We start from the raw sequence: 16,130 nt of genomic DNA, 5'->3' as shown, positions 1-16,130 counted from the left end.
CCTTAATTATTAAACATTACCAGGCATAGATGCCATTAGTCTTTTCCCTAAAGGACTGCAAAACGAAGATAATTCACAGTGGTTCCTCCACCCAGAAAGGGAAATTGAGCGTTCAGTTTCAAGGGATGGAGATTTATTTATTACGATTCTTCCTTAAGTGTTCCATTCCTCACTTCCCTTCATACTGGCTGCATCTCTGCACGGCCAGCCCTGTGACTGGCAGCGTAGGGCTCTACCACTGTTTAACTGAGCATCACACTTGGCTTTGTGTTTGGAGAAAACCAGTTGGTTTTGGACCAATTGCTTCCTTTTACATTCCCTTGTCAGTTACAATGGGTCATTCCAGCCTGACAGTTCATGTCAACGGGAGGAAATCAGCTGCTGTCATGGTAGCAATAGCACCACATTGACAAGAGTCTTTTATCAGGCTCTCTTCTCCTACCAAGACCTCTTTATTGTAACATAAATGATTTGGGATGTATAGATACGTTGGTCTGAGTCTGCGTGATTTTGTGAAATGCAAATGGTACATTAGTGGCTGCGGTTCCTTTTAACCCCTGGTGGAGTTTAATTAATTACCTTCTGCCCTTTATTTCTTTACCCACTGGCTCCATTTCCACTGACTTCTTTTATCTCCATTATCATTTAATCTTTGCTACATATGATTTTTTTTTCTTTTAAGAGCCATATATAATTACTCATCCAGGAAAACACAAATTGTTGCCATTTTTCAGACAGATAATTTACTAACTCCTTTTAGTAGTTAAAAAAAAAAGAGGAGGAATGGGAAGAAATTGATTGTGGTTAAACTTAAGGGAATAAACCAGCGCTTGTTAGAACATCAAACCTTTATAGCATAAAATAGTATCCTTTGGCTTGGTGGTAAGCCTGCTGCTTCGTGATGAACACGCATAGTGATGATACACCCAGGGCTCCCAGGTGCGCGGACTGTGCTACCCAGCAAGGCAGGGTCGATGTTTACTCTCAAAATTAAAATAGATACAGGACGACAACTTCTGTGTACTTGAAAGGCTGGCAGGAATGGTGTTCTTTTACGTGCAGTTTCAATTTCCCCAATTCACAGTACCGTCGCAGAAAACTCATTTGGTACTGATTTTTACAGTCTGAGTGAATTTACGTGGATGGGAGGGTAAATTTTTTCTTGTAAATGCAATTTAGTTAAATACTACTAAGATCGCTCCCTATGTTGTACACCTGAAACTAATGTCAACTACAATTAAAAATCAGTCAATACATACTTACGTAAATAAATCCGCTCACCCTTTCTTTCTTTTTATTTTCATTACAGTTATTAAAAAAGAAAGGAACTTCTTCGTTTCTTCAAAGACTAGAATGGGGAGGTCCAGTCACGATTGCATCACAACTCAGGGTTAGTGGACTTTTCGGTTTTCCAAAATTTAGATTTAGATCTTGTCAACTGTAGAGGGTTTCTGCATCATTCCCCCCCCCCATTTTTGACCGCTTGGAAACCAGTAAGCACTCACACACGGACACACACACCACGGAGAATTCAGACTAAATAAAAGAGTTGTGGGTTGAAGATAAACTCTTTATATTTTCAGGCAGTGTCTTCTTTGGAGAATCAGTTGTGTTTTGCTTCTCTCCTTAGAAATCTCTAGCAGATATTATCGGAAAACTTCAGAAGCGCACGCCCCACTTTGTTCATTGCATCAAGCCCAATAACTCAAGGCTGCCAGATACCTTTGATAATTTTTATGTATCTGCTCAACTACAATATATCGGAGTCCTGGACATGGTGAAGATTATCCGATATGGATACCCTGTTCGCCTTTCCTTCTCGGATTTCCTGTCAAGGTAAATTCTGCTCTTGAGACATTGTATGTACTGCTTAGCCCTGCATTCTGACCAGACTGTCGCAAGGATCTTCTGTTTTGTTCTCTCTTTCGGGCGTTGATTTTACTGTTTATACAATTGACTCTTTTTTTTTTTTTTTAATTTTTTTTTCAACGTTTTTTATTTATTTTTGGGACAGAGAGAGACAGAGCATGAACGGGGGAGGGGCAGAGAGAGAGGGAGACACAGAATCGGAAACAGGCTCCAGGCTCCGAGCCATCAGCCCAGAGCCTGACGTGGGGCTCGAACTCACGGACCGCGAGATCGTGACCTGGCTGAAGTCGGACGCTTAACCGACTGCGCCACCCAGGCGCCCCTGACTCTTTTTTTTTTTTTTTTTTATTTATTTTTGAGAGACAGAGAGAGATAGAGTATGAGCAGAGGAGGGGCAGAAAGAGAGGGAGACACAGAATCTGACGCAGGCTCCAGGCTCTGATCTGTCAGCAAAGAGCCCGATGCGGGGCTTGAACTCACGGACCGTGAGATCGTGACCTGAGCCGAAGTCAGACGCTTAACTGACTGAGCCACCCAGGCGCCCTGATATAAGTTGACTCTTTGAACAGTGGGGGATTGGGTTAGGAACACCTCTACCCAAGCACTTGGAACCCCACATGTAACTTTTGATTCCTCCACAACCTACCTACTAACAGCCTACTGTTGACCAGAAGCCTTACTGATAACAGAAACAGTGGATTAACACGTATTTTGTTAGTTATGTGCATTATATAATATATTCTTACAATAAGGTAAGGTAGCAAAAAGAAAATGTTATTGAGAAAAACCATAAGGAAGGGAAAACACATTTACATTTCTGTACCGTATTTATCTAAAACAATCTGCATGTAAGTGGACCCACACAGGTCAAACCTGTCTTGTTCAAGGTTTAAGTATATTCTTCCAGCTTGAGTAAACAAAAGTTACTAAACTTTGATACCTTGGAAACCATTTTCATGGTTTCCACAAACCACAAACCTTAAATTAGGGGATTTCCTTGCCGTTAAAGATTTCTAAAATTGGTGTGTATAATGTTTACCTAACAATTTTTACTTAAAAGAACATATATGTGTGATTATTTTCTCCTCTATGTCTATGAACAAAATATTTTTTAGATCAGGGGTTGGCCGACTACACTCATGGGACAAATCTAGCCCACCACCTATTTTTGTAAATATAGTTTTATTGGAACACAGCCACTGGTGAAATAAGGACTATGCTTGTTTTTTAGGCAGTTAAAAAATAATAGAGGGAAAGAAAGAAAGAAAGAAAGAAAAAGAAAGAAAGAAAAGGAAAGAGAAGAAAAGAAAGGGAGAGAGAGAGAAAGAAATAAAGACAGGAAGGAAGGAAGGAAGGAAGGAAGGAAGGAAGGAAGGAAGGAAGGGAAATTGGTAATCCTGTATAAAAAAGGTGAAATTTTTAAATGACATTGGCATAAAATATTATCAATATTACAAGAATAAAATCTAGCATTTATGTTTTAAACCAACCAATTAACTAGTATGGAAAATCCATTTGACAAAACATTCATTTAAGAAAAGCGATGTAACACTTTGTTGTCTAGAATTTCCACTTGAGCCACCAGCGTGAGGAGGCTGCTGACTAAAATAAGCGGCTATTTGAATTGCCCTACCCCCCAGAGGAGGGTGGTGACCATGGCTGTGTGTGTGTGTGAATGTGTGTGTGCATGAGTCTGTGCATGCGTGTGCGCGTGAGTGTGTGTGTAGACTATAGCATATAATAGAATGATTGGAAAATGGTTTTTACCTTTGTTCTTTGTATTCTCCCAAGTCTAGTTTGACATATAGACTCAACCAGGAATTGAGTTTATCTCTATGAAAAGAGCATAAAAGCAAAGGAGATGAATATCTTTTAAAATTAAGTACAGGGGCACATGGGTGGCTTAGTTGGTTGGGCATCTGACTTTGGCTCAGGTCACGATCTCACAGTCTGTGAGTTTGAGCCCGCGTCAGGCTCTATGCTGACAGCTCACAGCCAGGAATCTGCTTCAAATTCTGTGCCTCCCTGTCTCTCTGCTCGTCCCCTGCTCATGCTCTGTCTCTCTTTCTCAAAAATAAATAAAAACATTAAAAAAATTAAAATAAAGTACAGCATTTCACATGTCCCAGGGCTTCTAGGTAGGGACCATCTCATATTCAGTAACAGTTCCTGTGCATTACAAGTATCTAATCAGTGTTTTCAGAATGAAACTGGCATTGGGGCCCTGATCTGATAGGATTGGTGTGTCCTTATAAGAAGAGTCATCAGAGAGGATACTCTTGGTGGACACAGTAAGAAGGCGGCTTTCTGCAAGCCAAGAGGAGACCTCAGTAGAAACTAAGTTGGCTGATACCTTGATCTTGGACTTCCCAGACTCTAGAACTATGAGAAAATAAACTTTGTTTTGTTTTTTTTTTTTGGTTAGCTGCCCAGTCTGTGGTATTTTGTGATGGCAGTCGAGGCTGGCTAGGATATCTGTGTTTGTAGAGTGTCCCTACGGTGTCTATATGTAGCAAACCTGGACAAGTTATATTGGGAAGTTTTGGGTGCTTGTTCTTCTTATAAAATACTCTTGTGTTAATGGAAGGAAATACAGTTTATGTGCACATAACCTGTGGTTTCAAAAACTCATCCTTTCTACCTTTTTGTACATTTACTCAGCAGCATTTAGTGGATATTCAAGATCCACTCAGGCTTTCTTTCCTTCAGAAAATGCTTCATAAAATCTCAGATTGGTTTGTGTCTCTTACTCTAAGCTTCAGGAAGGGCTCGTGTAATACACTTATTATATGCACCCTGGAAATAGCCCCTCATGTAACCAACGTCAACCACTAGACCAGAGGCCAGCAAACTACAGCTCCTAGGCCAGATCGTGTCCCCTACTTTCATATGGCCTGACAGCTAAAAGTGTCCTTTACATTTTAAATGGTTCCATGCATAGCCACGTACTATCCTCAATCTTGTCTCTTGGCAAACAACAGCCTAAAACATTTACTCTCTGACCCTTTACAGAAAATACTTAAGTAGTGAGCCCTCCCCGGGCCATAGGCTCCTTGGATGGGGCACCAGTGTCACTGCGTGCCTGGGCTCTAACAGAATGCCAGTCACCCTCTGTGAAACTGAACGGGAAAGATCTCGTGTGCTTTTCTGTCTCAGTGACTTTCCCTGATGTTGGTCTGGTTCTCTGGTTTGTGAGACTGTTCAGATGGCATTACAAAGGGCTCGCTCTCATGAGCATATAACCCCACGTCCATGGCTTGCAACAGCAAAGGTTTATCTCTCGCTTGCCCTCTTCTGACTGTGATTTAGACGTAGCACACCTGAGCTCCGACCAGCTCTGACCGGGGGCTCCTTTTCATGATGGGCCCAGGAAGAGCTGAGACATAGGACGTGCCCTTTCTGTGTCAGAGGAGGAAGAGAAAAGGTCTAAGTGGCTGTTACAACTTCTGTCCAGCTGTGGTTTTTGTCACTACCTTATATTCCTTGCTTTCAGGCAGTCCCTTGGCCAAAGCCAAGGTGGAGCAAGGAATACGGTGGAGAATTGTTCTGCTCATAGGAGGTACTATACAACACACAACAAAGAGTGGGAATGTGTCTACTTTTTTTTTTTATTAAAAAAAATTTTTTTAACACTTATTTATTTTTGAGAGACAACGTGAGCAGGGGAGGGGCAGAGAGAGAGGGAGACACAGATTCTGAAGCAGGCTCCAGACTCTGGAGCCTGACGTGGGGCTCGAATTCACAAGCCGTGCGATCATGACCTGGGCCGAAGTCAGACGCTTAACCGACTGAGCCACCCAGGCGCCCCGAATGTGTGCACTTCCTGCTCGGTTTATCTGTTGCGGTGTATCAGACCACTCCAAAGCTTCATGGAATAGAACGACAATTCATTATTTCTCCTGGTTCTGTGAGTTAACTGGGCTCAGTTGGGCAGTTCTTGCTAGGGGTCTTTCTAGAAGCTACTGCCAGGTAGAAGATGATCATGTTAGCCAGGCTGACAGCTTCTTCGCTCACATGTCTAGGGCCTCGCTGCTTCTCCAGCAGAACCATTCAGACCTCTTAGTCAACAGCTCACACTTCCTGGGGCAAGAAAGGAAGCTTGAAGTTGTCCTAGCAGTGGGGCCTGGAACTAAGGGCACATCCCAGCCCTTGCATTTTTTTGGTCAAACAGTTGCCAACCAACCCAGATCTTTCCCCCTAGGAGAAGCCATTGATAGTAGCCAGTACCAGAACGACGCCCATATACTCTTAAAGGGAGAACGTGCAAGGATCCGGCTCCAGCTCAGGTCATGATCCCACCTGTCTGTGGGTTCAGACCCCGCGTCGCGGTCTGTGCTGACAGCTCAGAGCCTGGAGCCTCCTTCAGATACTGTGTCTCCCTCTCCATCTCTCCCTCCCCAGCTCATGCGCCCCCCCCCCCTCAGAAATAAACATTTAAAAATTAATTAAAAAGCTAAAAAAAAGAATCTTTCATAGCTATGCCTGTGCATATAAACTTCTATTATCTCCTCTCTCCCCAGTAAGTATATGTGAGTTCAGTGCGTTGAATAATATAATACCATCATTTTTATTTTCCAAATTCTAGAATCAAGGGAAGAATAGTATGAGGCAATGCTGAGGAAATTGTTTTGAGGAGTCCTTAGAGCAATGGTACCTTGTACCTTCTCAGGTGCCCTGCCATCATTCTCCAGAGCTTTCTTTAATGCCCTGTGTGCTTGGGACATTGCAACTAATCCCGCTGTCCAGCAGAAATCCAGGCGCGTGCCAGACTTTAGTGGCATGAATCTCTGCCCTCCTCGGAGCACTAGCCTCTATGTTTTCATCTTCTTCCAGATACAGGAGGGAAATGTGTTGGAATCTAGCTCTGGTTGTGGGGTGGCAAGCTTGAGGGCTGTAGCCCCTCATTCATCTGTGGACTCATTTGTGGTCAGCAGGGGACAGTGGGACGGCATCACTCCAGGGTTGGCCGTTTGAAGAGGTGACTTTATTTGGAAAAGACTCAGAAGGACTTGTCGGCGAGAAGCACGCCCTCGGATCTGTGCTCTGACACTGGGGCTGGATGAGATCCCTCTTAGAAATAGTCTGAATCATCTACTTGTTTAAATGACCCCGTCGTTGCCCAACAGTCAGGCTGTGAAGGAACACGGCCGTGATACGAAATCGGGCGCAGGGAGAGGGATGAAGCGAGCCACACTTCAGTTTCTTGGATTAAATTCACGGGTGGCGGCTGCCCAGTGAACAGTCACAAGAACTGTGGGTCTGAGTCGGGAATCTTGTAAAAGTTCCCCTCTTTCCGCCAAGTGCTGCCAGTTACTGTCGATGGTCTTTAATAGAAACGTGAGCTATTCAATGTTCCCAAAGCTTTAACTGGAAAAAGACATCTTTTCTTCAGGCTTAATTTTGCCAAGGCTTACTGTGTTCTTTCTGCTAAAGCCGATCCACAGGGTTGGCTTTGTGGAGTTTGGGAGGAGGGGATGTGTTGTTCTTCAATGAAATGTGAATCAGGAAAGGGAAGCGGAAGTCACAGGTTCTAGAAGCCATTTCAGTTTATATTCTTGCGGGGAGTCTGTTGTGCTCCTCAGTGGATTATGAATCGTAACGTCTCCCGTAATCTACTCTGGGCACCTGAAGACTTTTTCTATAAGGAACCAAATGGTAACTGTCGTAGGCATGCGGGCCACACGGTCACTGCTGTGATAGCTCAGCCCTGCATGTGGCCCCACACAGCCCCAGACTGCGTGGGCACAAATGGGTGAGGGGGGCTGTTCCAGACAACTGTGCTGGCAGGAAATGGGGTGAGTGGCTTGTGCCCAAAGGCAGCTGACCCTTTATCTAGTCCCATGCACCCCCTTCCGGTGGAGCTGGGGGAAAGTTTCCATAGAAAGGGAGCAGGTAGGGAGAGGTGACTGATGTTTGCTTTGCTGCTTCTGTAACCTGGCTCAGATCTGTAATTCTGCTCTTGTGCATCACGTGTTCTCCCAGGACAGCATTCATTCACCCATTCATTCATTTTTATCTCTTCCTTATATAACCTCCCATTTTTGTGTTATTGGAGCATTTTACTGTATCGATGTCATCAGGATGGGAAGTCACTGTCACCAGTGGCAGCATGGACATCCTCCCCGTGTGTGACTGGTGCCCAATGGGTCAAGCTCCAGATCTACACTTTGCACTCATTATTCTGCTCCTCATAATAACCTTTTGAGACAACTCCTCTCATCACACAGATATTAGTCATTATGCCATTGCTAATTTCCGGCTTTGATGTAAATGTGCCTGGAGGGCGTTTATCAGCCCTGAGTAGGCACGGGCCATCACCAAGCACATCCTCACCACACCCCTATGACTCGCACTGGTGGTCGCATCCTGATTTGTAGCCCAGAAAATTCAGGTCCCAAGAGTTAGGGACCGGCTCGCACCTCTCATCCCTGACACTGTTTTTAGCCTCTCCCCGGTACCGGTCTTGTACTGACATTGGCCGTGTTCCCATCCACGTCTTCCACTACCGCGTGCTGTGCATCCTCTTCGTGCTTCATTGTCATCAGCAGTCACAGGCAGAAGCACCTCTACCTCAGTAGGGAGAGTAAATCCCTGGAGATTTCTAAATTTCAGCCCTGCAGAGAGCCCTGCACTCTGGATTTTCTTTGCTCTGTTTCCTGAAAACTGATCCAGTTAATTTCACCGAGTTTCCCACCCTCCCCAGCGACCTTGTGTATCCATGCAATGGCAGCATGAGGCTGGTGGAGGCAGTATGGGAGCATCAGTCAGGGCCTCTGGAAAAGGAGCTCCGAGACAGTAGGAAAGCTCCTTGGAAGCTCCGTTTCTCCTTGGAAACAGAGAACTGCACAGTTTCACTTAAAATAACAAAAGAGTGGGGCACCCGGGTGGCACAATCAGTTTAGCATCTGACTCTTGGTTTCTTCCCAGGTCATGATCCCAGGGTCGTGGGATCAAGCCCTGAGCGGGGGTCTGCACTGAGCATAGAGCCTGCTTGAGACTCTCTCTCACTCCCTCTGCCCCCCTCCCCTTCTCGTGTGCGCGCTCTCTCTCTCTCTCTCACAAATATAAATAAATAACAAATAAATAAGCAAGTAAATAAAATAGCAAGAAAGCAAAAACAGGAACATTTTACAACTTTCTAACAAGACCTTGGAAACAATACCCCCAACCGACCAGCCTAAAATAATCTACCAAACATTTCCACTTGAGGAAGCATCCAATAAGAAACTGATGGGATCAGAGTCATTATTGCTGCTTCGGGAAAATAGACACGAAGCTACATTCGGCATGCATTCAATGTTTTGACAATTCTGTTGCATCTCTAATACAATTTGGGGAGTGCAGTAAAAAATTCAGTCCCAGAATTCTGAATCTTGTTATTTATGACTTGATTTACCTGGGCTTCCCCAGTTCCCTCCACTGATATATCTTAATGTTTTTAGTTGTAAGTGATGTCAGGCAGAACATAATCACAAGGTGACGTTGCTTTCCAGGGCCAAACCAGTTTTAAATATTTACTTACAAGGTGCTTGTTACATTACTTAATAAACTATTTAATTCTGTTTATACAACAACAGTGGTTTTTAATGTGACCATTAGTATGTATAGTTTTCACTGATTATATCTGAGCGACCTCAACAATTCAGGAGTCTACAGAGAACCTCAGGGCATCATTGGGATCTTTGAGGGGACCCAATCAATAGCATCGTTTTCCTTATCCAATTTTTGACTGAGATGAGAAGAGAAAATGGTCAAAATATCACTTTTCGTAGACGGCGCTGGGTGAAAGAGACAGACGTGCCCACTAATAGGGCCAACCCAGGATTAGCAGCCTGACCCCTCAGTTAGAGACAGCGTGGGCCCAGTTGGACTCTCCCATGAAGGAGGCTGTTCAGGGAAGGCTGGCTGCTTGGAGAAACTGAGGAAAACCACCAACGGTCTTTGCGAGCAGTTTGCTCGTTAGCAGCTGAGGATGCTATGTGTTTTTCTCACCAAAATTGCCAGTCCGATTGGTCTGTCACTGCACCTCCCTCAGGAAGTGTGCAGGATTGGGTGGCCAGAGGATCATCCCACCTCGAACCGTAAGGAGACAGCAGAAAAGAAGAGGAAGCTTCCTCTGTGAATCTCTGTGGCATTTTGTGTGCTGGGACATTAGACTCCTCCAGTGAGCCTGTCACCAACCTGGGGTGTGGCTGTTCCCCTGAGGGGACATCCAGTCCTTCAACCCATCTTCTCTCCCATCATCATGAGCACCCCACTGGTTCTCTGGGTCCACTTCTGGGGCACCTGATAAGCAGTATAGATTTTGCACCCAAAGATTCTGAAGTGGGCCAAGAGTGCATTACTTTAATTGACTTCAAGGGCACTCTACATTCATGGCTGTAAGTGCGTTTTATTTTCTGTTGCAAACCCTGTCTAGACACGGTGTCCAACTGAGTCTCCCAGAGATGCTACAACTGGACTAGATGAAAATATCAAAATAAAACAAAAGAGTAACTCAGACAATAAAACCCCAGTAGCCTAGATATTCCCCAAATTTGACTCTACATTTTCTTCCATTATTAAGTTCCCAGGGAGAAATAAAAGTTCAAAGATTAATGCGTCCTGTAAATTGAAGTCCAGAGATACTCAATTCCAAAGGAATTGAAATCCCAAATCTGATTATCTTGCCTTGCTGAGTTAAATGCCCAGAATTTCATATGCATAAGTTAAATTTCTATTTCTCAACGATTCTTTCCATTTTCTTGCTTGGCTGAGACTAGCTAAAGAGATTCCAGATACCCTGGTTGAGCTGGGGACCCTTCAGCATAACCGTGCAAGCAGTCGGTCACTGCAGTGGTCTGTAGAGCTCCCATCACAGAACACCACAGGCTGGTGGCTTAAACGACAGATATTGATTTTCTCACAGTCCCAGAGACTGGAAATCCAAGATCAAGATGGCAGCGGGGGCGGGGGGGTGTCTGGTGAGGGCTCTTCCCTAAGATGGCAGACAGCTGCCTTCTTGCTGTGAACTCCCAATGCCTTTCCGGGAAGCGTGTACACAAACAGAACGAGACAGTGAGAATCAGGCACAGAGAAAAAGAAACAGGAAGAATGCTCTCTGGTGTCTTTACTTATAAGGACACAAATCCTATTGAATTAGGACTCCACCCTTATGACCTCGTCTAACCTTAATTCCTTCCTAAAGACTCTCTTGACAAATACAGTCATCAAATACTGGGTATCAGGGATTGAAAATGTGAATTTTGGAGGGCGGGGCAACACATTCAGTCCATAAGTAGTCATCCTTCTGGATATGAGTAATTCAACCTCAAATGTTGTGTTGACTCAGCACCATGACTCCTCTCACCTTCACATTGAGGGTCTGATGAGTAAATAGCGGACATGAGGTTATTTGAACGTCATCATACACACTAAATGTAGAAACCTAACCCTAGTCTATGGAGCAGGATACCACAGGCAGAATCATTCTAAAATCTAGTATTTGCTGTTGCCAATGACAAGGGTGACCGCATAGCCTCTTGATTAAACCTAGGCATGTTTTATAGTGAAATGGGGAACAATTAATAATTTTGACAGGAATACAGGTATAAACTGGGACTGCCCCCTGGCAAACCAGGACGCTGCCCCCCTAACACCCCTGCACCCACCTTTTCATGAGTCTCGGCACATTGCCAGGATGCTTTAACCTCTGCCGTGCCCAGGAGATACAAGCTCTCTTAAGGAAAACCTTTTATTGTGTGCACGTAACAGGTGGCCAGCCACTAGGCGTTGAATAAACTAAGACATGAATGAATACTGTTTTAGTTTTCTGTATAGTTTTATACTTGAGCTCTGAATTTTGTGTCCAAGTTGTAGTATTCAATGGTATCCTATACAAGATTGATTAGCGGGCCGAAAGAGTTGTCAGTATCTAACCAGCTGAAAATGCGTGTTTCAATTATGCCAAGATATTTCCATTTTAGGGCAACCTTACAGACTTTAGTATGAGACAGTGATTCCGGCTTGCCTTGGCCACAGTATAATAATATTCTCTCTCACTCCCTCCAAAATACCATGAGCCATTCTCCAAAATTTCGAGTTATTTGATAACTATACAACAGTGACTGGATTTGTACTCCCATATTGATTTAAGAAATAGCTTCATTTGATTTTTTTTTTTTCCTGTTCTTTGAAATGCTTTAACTAAAGGCAATTTCTGCGATACCATACGGGTGGAGAATCAATTTATGCAGTAGGAATGTATTTAGGAATAAAAATACCAAATCACAGTAGACTCTACAGATGATCTATGTTTAGGGGAGACGCTATTTTTAACGAAGTAACTTACAGTTAGAGCTGACCCACTTTGTGGTCTTTCCACAATATACTCACTTGAATATACTATACCTATGTTATTGCAAGACCCAATTACTAAACTTGAAAACTTACTTTTGTGGCATTTCGGTAAGCAAATATTTATATTGTATGAAATAAATATTTCTACCTTGAGCAGAATGGATTTAACTTTAGAATGAAAGCAATTTGTCTTATTGTTCGGAAACCCATAGTTTTAAGGAATTAATAGTTTTCAAAATATGGTGATGATAACATATTTTTAAACTTCAGTATTCTTACAAATCTCTCCATTTATGACACAAAGTCCCAACATATTTCTGTATAGTGCGTCGTCTACTCTCTCCATAACCGGAGAGATAGGATAAGTTATATTAGGAAAGAACTCATAATAAATTCAAAACAATGAAATCTGCAGAAAAAGGAGCCCTACAGAATGACCTGAAAATTATCAATGCGCCTAGCGAGGGATTCAAGAGGAAAATACATTAATAGGAATAATTTGAAGTATCTCAGCAGACAGATGGTTAGAGATAAGGGGCGATGTGACTTTTTTCCCAATCTGATCATCATGACATCCATGAGAGATGTCCTACACATCATTTCAAGCTTGGCTTTTATAGAATTGTCAAGAAAAAACCTTTTAAAAGGAGTCATTACATGGTCTATTAAAAATTTGACTGGTCTCGTCCCAGTGAGAGAGAGGTGTATTTGGAACAAGTGTAGATTCAGAATAATCTGTTCTCTATGCCCGCTACTCCCCACAGTCAAGATCAACATTGACGCCATAATCATCTTTCCACTCCAGAATTAAATAGTTCAGCACTGTGTCATTAGATACTTTTATGTGTTGACTTCTAGTTCTTTATTATGCTTTGGCCATTGTTCCAAATGAAGCGTAAACATTCTGATACAGGACATGCATCATCCCTAGCCCCAACCCAGTGCCCTTATTCATGGTGGTTGATTGCAGATCTGTGTCCCAGTCATGTGTCCTGCTTCACAGTTGCTCTAGCGTTACACTACAGATTGGTTCCTCTTAGTGAACCAATCTTAGTGAATACTCTTGTGATGCGTGTGCACTGAGAATGGTTAGTTTCTACAAGACATGCTACAGTGTACCTTAGAAATGCAGTGTTAAAGGCATTTTTCCTATTCTGGCTCTTTATTCTTGGAATAGAAAGATTTGAAATAAAGAAGAGTTTTCTCTTCCCATTATACCATAATATATTCTCATGGTCTTATTTAGATACCACCTTAGTGACACATACCAGTCTCCTATTTTAGACCGTGTCCCCAACACCTAACATGGGGCCTGGTACAAGGCCTAATAATTACGTTGCTATTTTTGAAATAATTACAAAATATTCAGGTTATCGCTGGGAATTTTCCAGGGAATGCTCTTAACTCCTTACGCCTCTCCTAATGTGTGTAGACCTATTATTAAGAGCACACACGTGCACTCGGGCATTCACACACACACACCAAACATTTTTCAGACCAAATTCTTTTTTTTAAGGGGGTGGAGGAGCAAAGAGAGAAAGAGAGAGTCTCAAGCAGGCTCCACACCCAGTGAGGAGCTTGATGTGGGGCTTGATCACAAGACCCTAAAATCATGACCTGAGCTGAAATCAAGAGTCAGATGCTTAGCCAACTGAGCCATCCAGGCATCCCTAGAGCAAATTCTTTAAATCAGTGCCTCTCAACCATGCTAGCTCAGTAAACTCAGTTTAAAAAAATTTTTTGGATGGCTGGGTTGAGGCCTGGGCAGTAAGGAGGATTGCCAGGTAAGACACAGGATACCTAGTTAAATTAAAATTTCAGATAAACAACAAATGTTGAAAATTGACAAAAATGTTGACGTCTTAGGGATGCCATGTTCCCAGGATCATAGTTTTAAACACTACTCTCTCTTCTCCCTCCCCTTACCTTCTCTCCATACTCTGACCTTCTTTCCTTTCATAGATAGCTATGGATCATCTCCTTTATAGAGGAAACTTTTAGCCACACTAGCTAATTGAAGGCTTTTGCAATTCTTGTAGACTATGATATTCAAATCCATTATTTGTATAAGATAGGTTTCCATTTTCTATTTGTTTCACATTAATGATTGCTAAATATTGAGTAAGAGTGTTGAGTGAAAGAATGGGACATCTTTATATCACACTATGGAGTCTAAATTTGATGATCTCTACTCCACTTATTCAAAAATACTAAGAAAAAAATTATTTTCTTTAGTGTACATTTTAAACTGGGTCCTCTTCTTCTGAGAGAAGAGGTATCCACTTACACCAACAGAAAAATATAGAGATACATATTTTCCTAGACAGATATGTATTTCCATATACTTTTAGCACAACTGCAGTCATATACAGTAAATGTGGCCATTGAGGATGTGGATAGTCCATTAACTCTCACTAACGGACTAAACCGTATTATGACCAAATTACTCTGTAAAACTTACAGGCACATGAAAAAATAACCTGTTTTTTTTTTCTACCTTTCAGCATATCCCATTGGGAATAATCCTTATCCATTAAATACACTTATAACATCAAAAATGCAACACATCAGATACCAGTGACTGACATCTAATGGTTTTGCTGTTGATCACACTGTCAGAACGTGTGTTATGTACGCTACTCCTCCAGCAGTTACGTGAGCTACCTTTTCATCAACATCTCAGACCACTCACTTCCTCTGAATCCATTTTCCTTGCTTTCTTCCACCCAGAGGAGATATTCTTCTGGCGTTTACTTACATGCAAACTGAACATCAAAAGGAGTGAGTACTTTGGTCCCTATTGTAAACATCCAGAACATATTTTTTTGTTACATTTCTCTGAGTTCTTTGCATGGATGTTCATTCATTTCTAAAATTTTTAACAGTTTTAATGAAATACAACTGACATGCGATCAAATACATCTGTTTTTTTTTAAATTTTTTTAACATTTATTTATTTTTGAGAGACAGAGTGTGAGCAGGGGAGGGGCAGAGAGAGAGGGAGACACAGAATCTGAAGCAGGCTCCAGGCTCTGAGGTGTCAGCACAGAGCCTGACGTGGGGCTCCAACCCACGAACAGCGAGATCATGACCTGAGCTGAAGTTGGATGCTTAACAGACTGAACCACCCAGGCGCCCCTGTTTTTTTGGTTTTTAAAAAATGACAGGTTTTGATATCAACCTACATCCTGGAAACCATTCCACAAACCTGACGTCCCACTAAAGATTACTCGTCGTCCTTGGTACTCTGGCCTTCCCACCCACCCCTGCTTCTCCAGCCCCAAACAAGCATTGCTTTTGTTTACTATCAATTAGTTTCATTTTCTGAGATATCATACAAACACAGTCATAAAGTATGTACTTTTTTTGCTCTAGCTTCTTTCACTCAGCACAGTAATGTTGATGTTCAGACATAGAGTTGCATGTATCCGTAGTTCACAGAGTGGTGTTGCTTTTGTATGTTATGCACCTGTTGACAGATAGTTAGGTCGTCCCCAGCATTTGGTGATGACAAGTGGAGCCAGTATGACATTTTGTGTACAAGTCTTTGTACGGTCATGTTTTCATTTTGGGGGTGGAGTCAAGGGTGAAAATATAAGAGTGGAATGGCTGAGACATATGGTTAGTATACATTTAACTTTTTAAGAAACTGCCAAACTGCCTTCCAAAGTGGGCATAGCATTTTGCATTCCTGCTGGTAGGGTACGGGAACTCAATTACTCACACAGTCTTTAGCACTTGGTTTTATCAGCCATTTCAGTTTTGGCGTTCTACTGGATATGTGCTGATATCTCATCGTGACTTTACTTTTCTTTTCTTTTCTTTTCTTTTCTTTTCTTTTCTTTTCTTTTCTTTTCTTCTTTCTTCTTTCTTTCTTTCTTTCTTTCTTTCTTTCTTTCTTTCTTTCTTTTTTGATAGAGAGA

At 42.5% G+C, this 16,130-nt stretch overlaps 1 protein-coding gene across 3 annotated transcripts in view; it reads left to right on the top strand.

The window, feature by feature from the left end:
- Positions 1 to 16,130, top strand: part of MYO16 (myosin XVI) — a 609,969-nt gene that overhangs the window by 469,234 nt on the left and 124,605 nt on the right. For all 3 annotated transcript variants that reach the window (XM_053889237.1, XM_053889213.1, XM_053889198.1), the window contains exons 26-27: positions 1,310 to 1,390; positions 1,631 to 1,836. In XM_053889237.1, the coding sequence (XP_053745212.1) occupies positions 1,310 to 1,390; positions 1,631 to 1,836 (287 nt within the window). The remainder of the gene's footprint in view (positions 1 to 1,309; positions 1,391 to 1,630; positions 1,837 to 16,130) is intronic.

This window comes from Panthera pardus, unplaced genomic scaffold (genome assembly GCF_024362965.1).
Source record: "Panthera pardus isolate Hobbes unplaced genomic scaffold, ASM2436296v1 HiC_scaffold_1, whole genome shotgun sequence".
NCBI lineage: Eukaryota > Metazoa > Chordata > Mammalia > Carnivora > Felidae > Panthera > Panthera pardus.
This window is presented reverse-complemented; position numbering and strand designations above follow the sequence as displayed.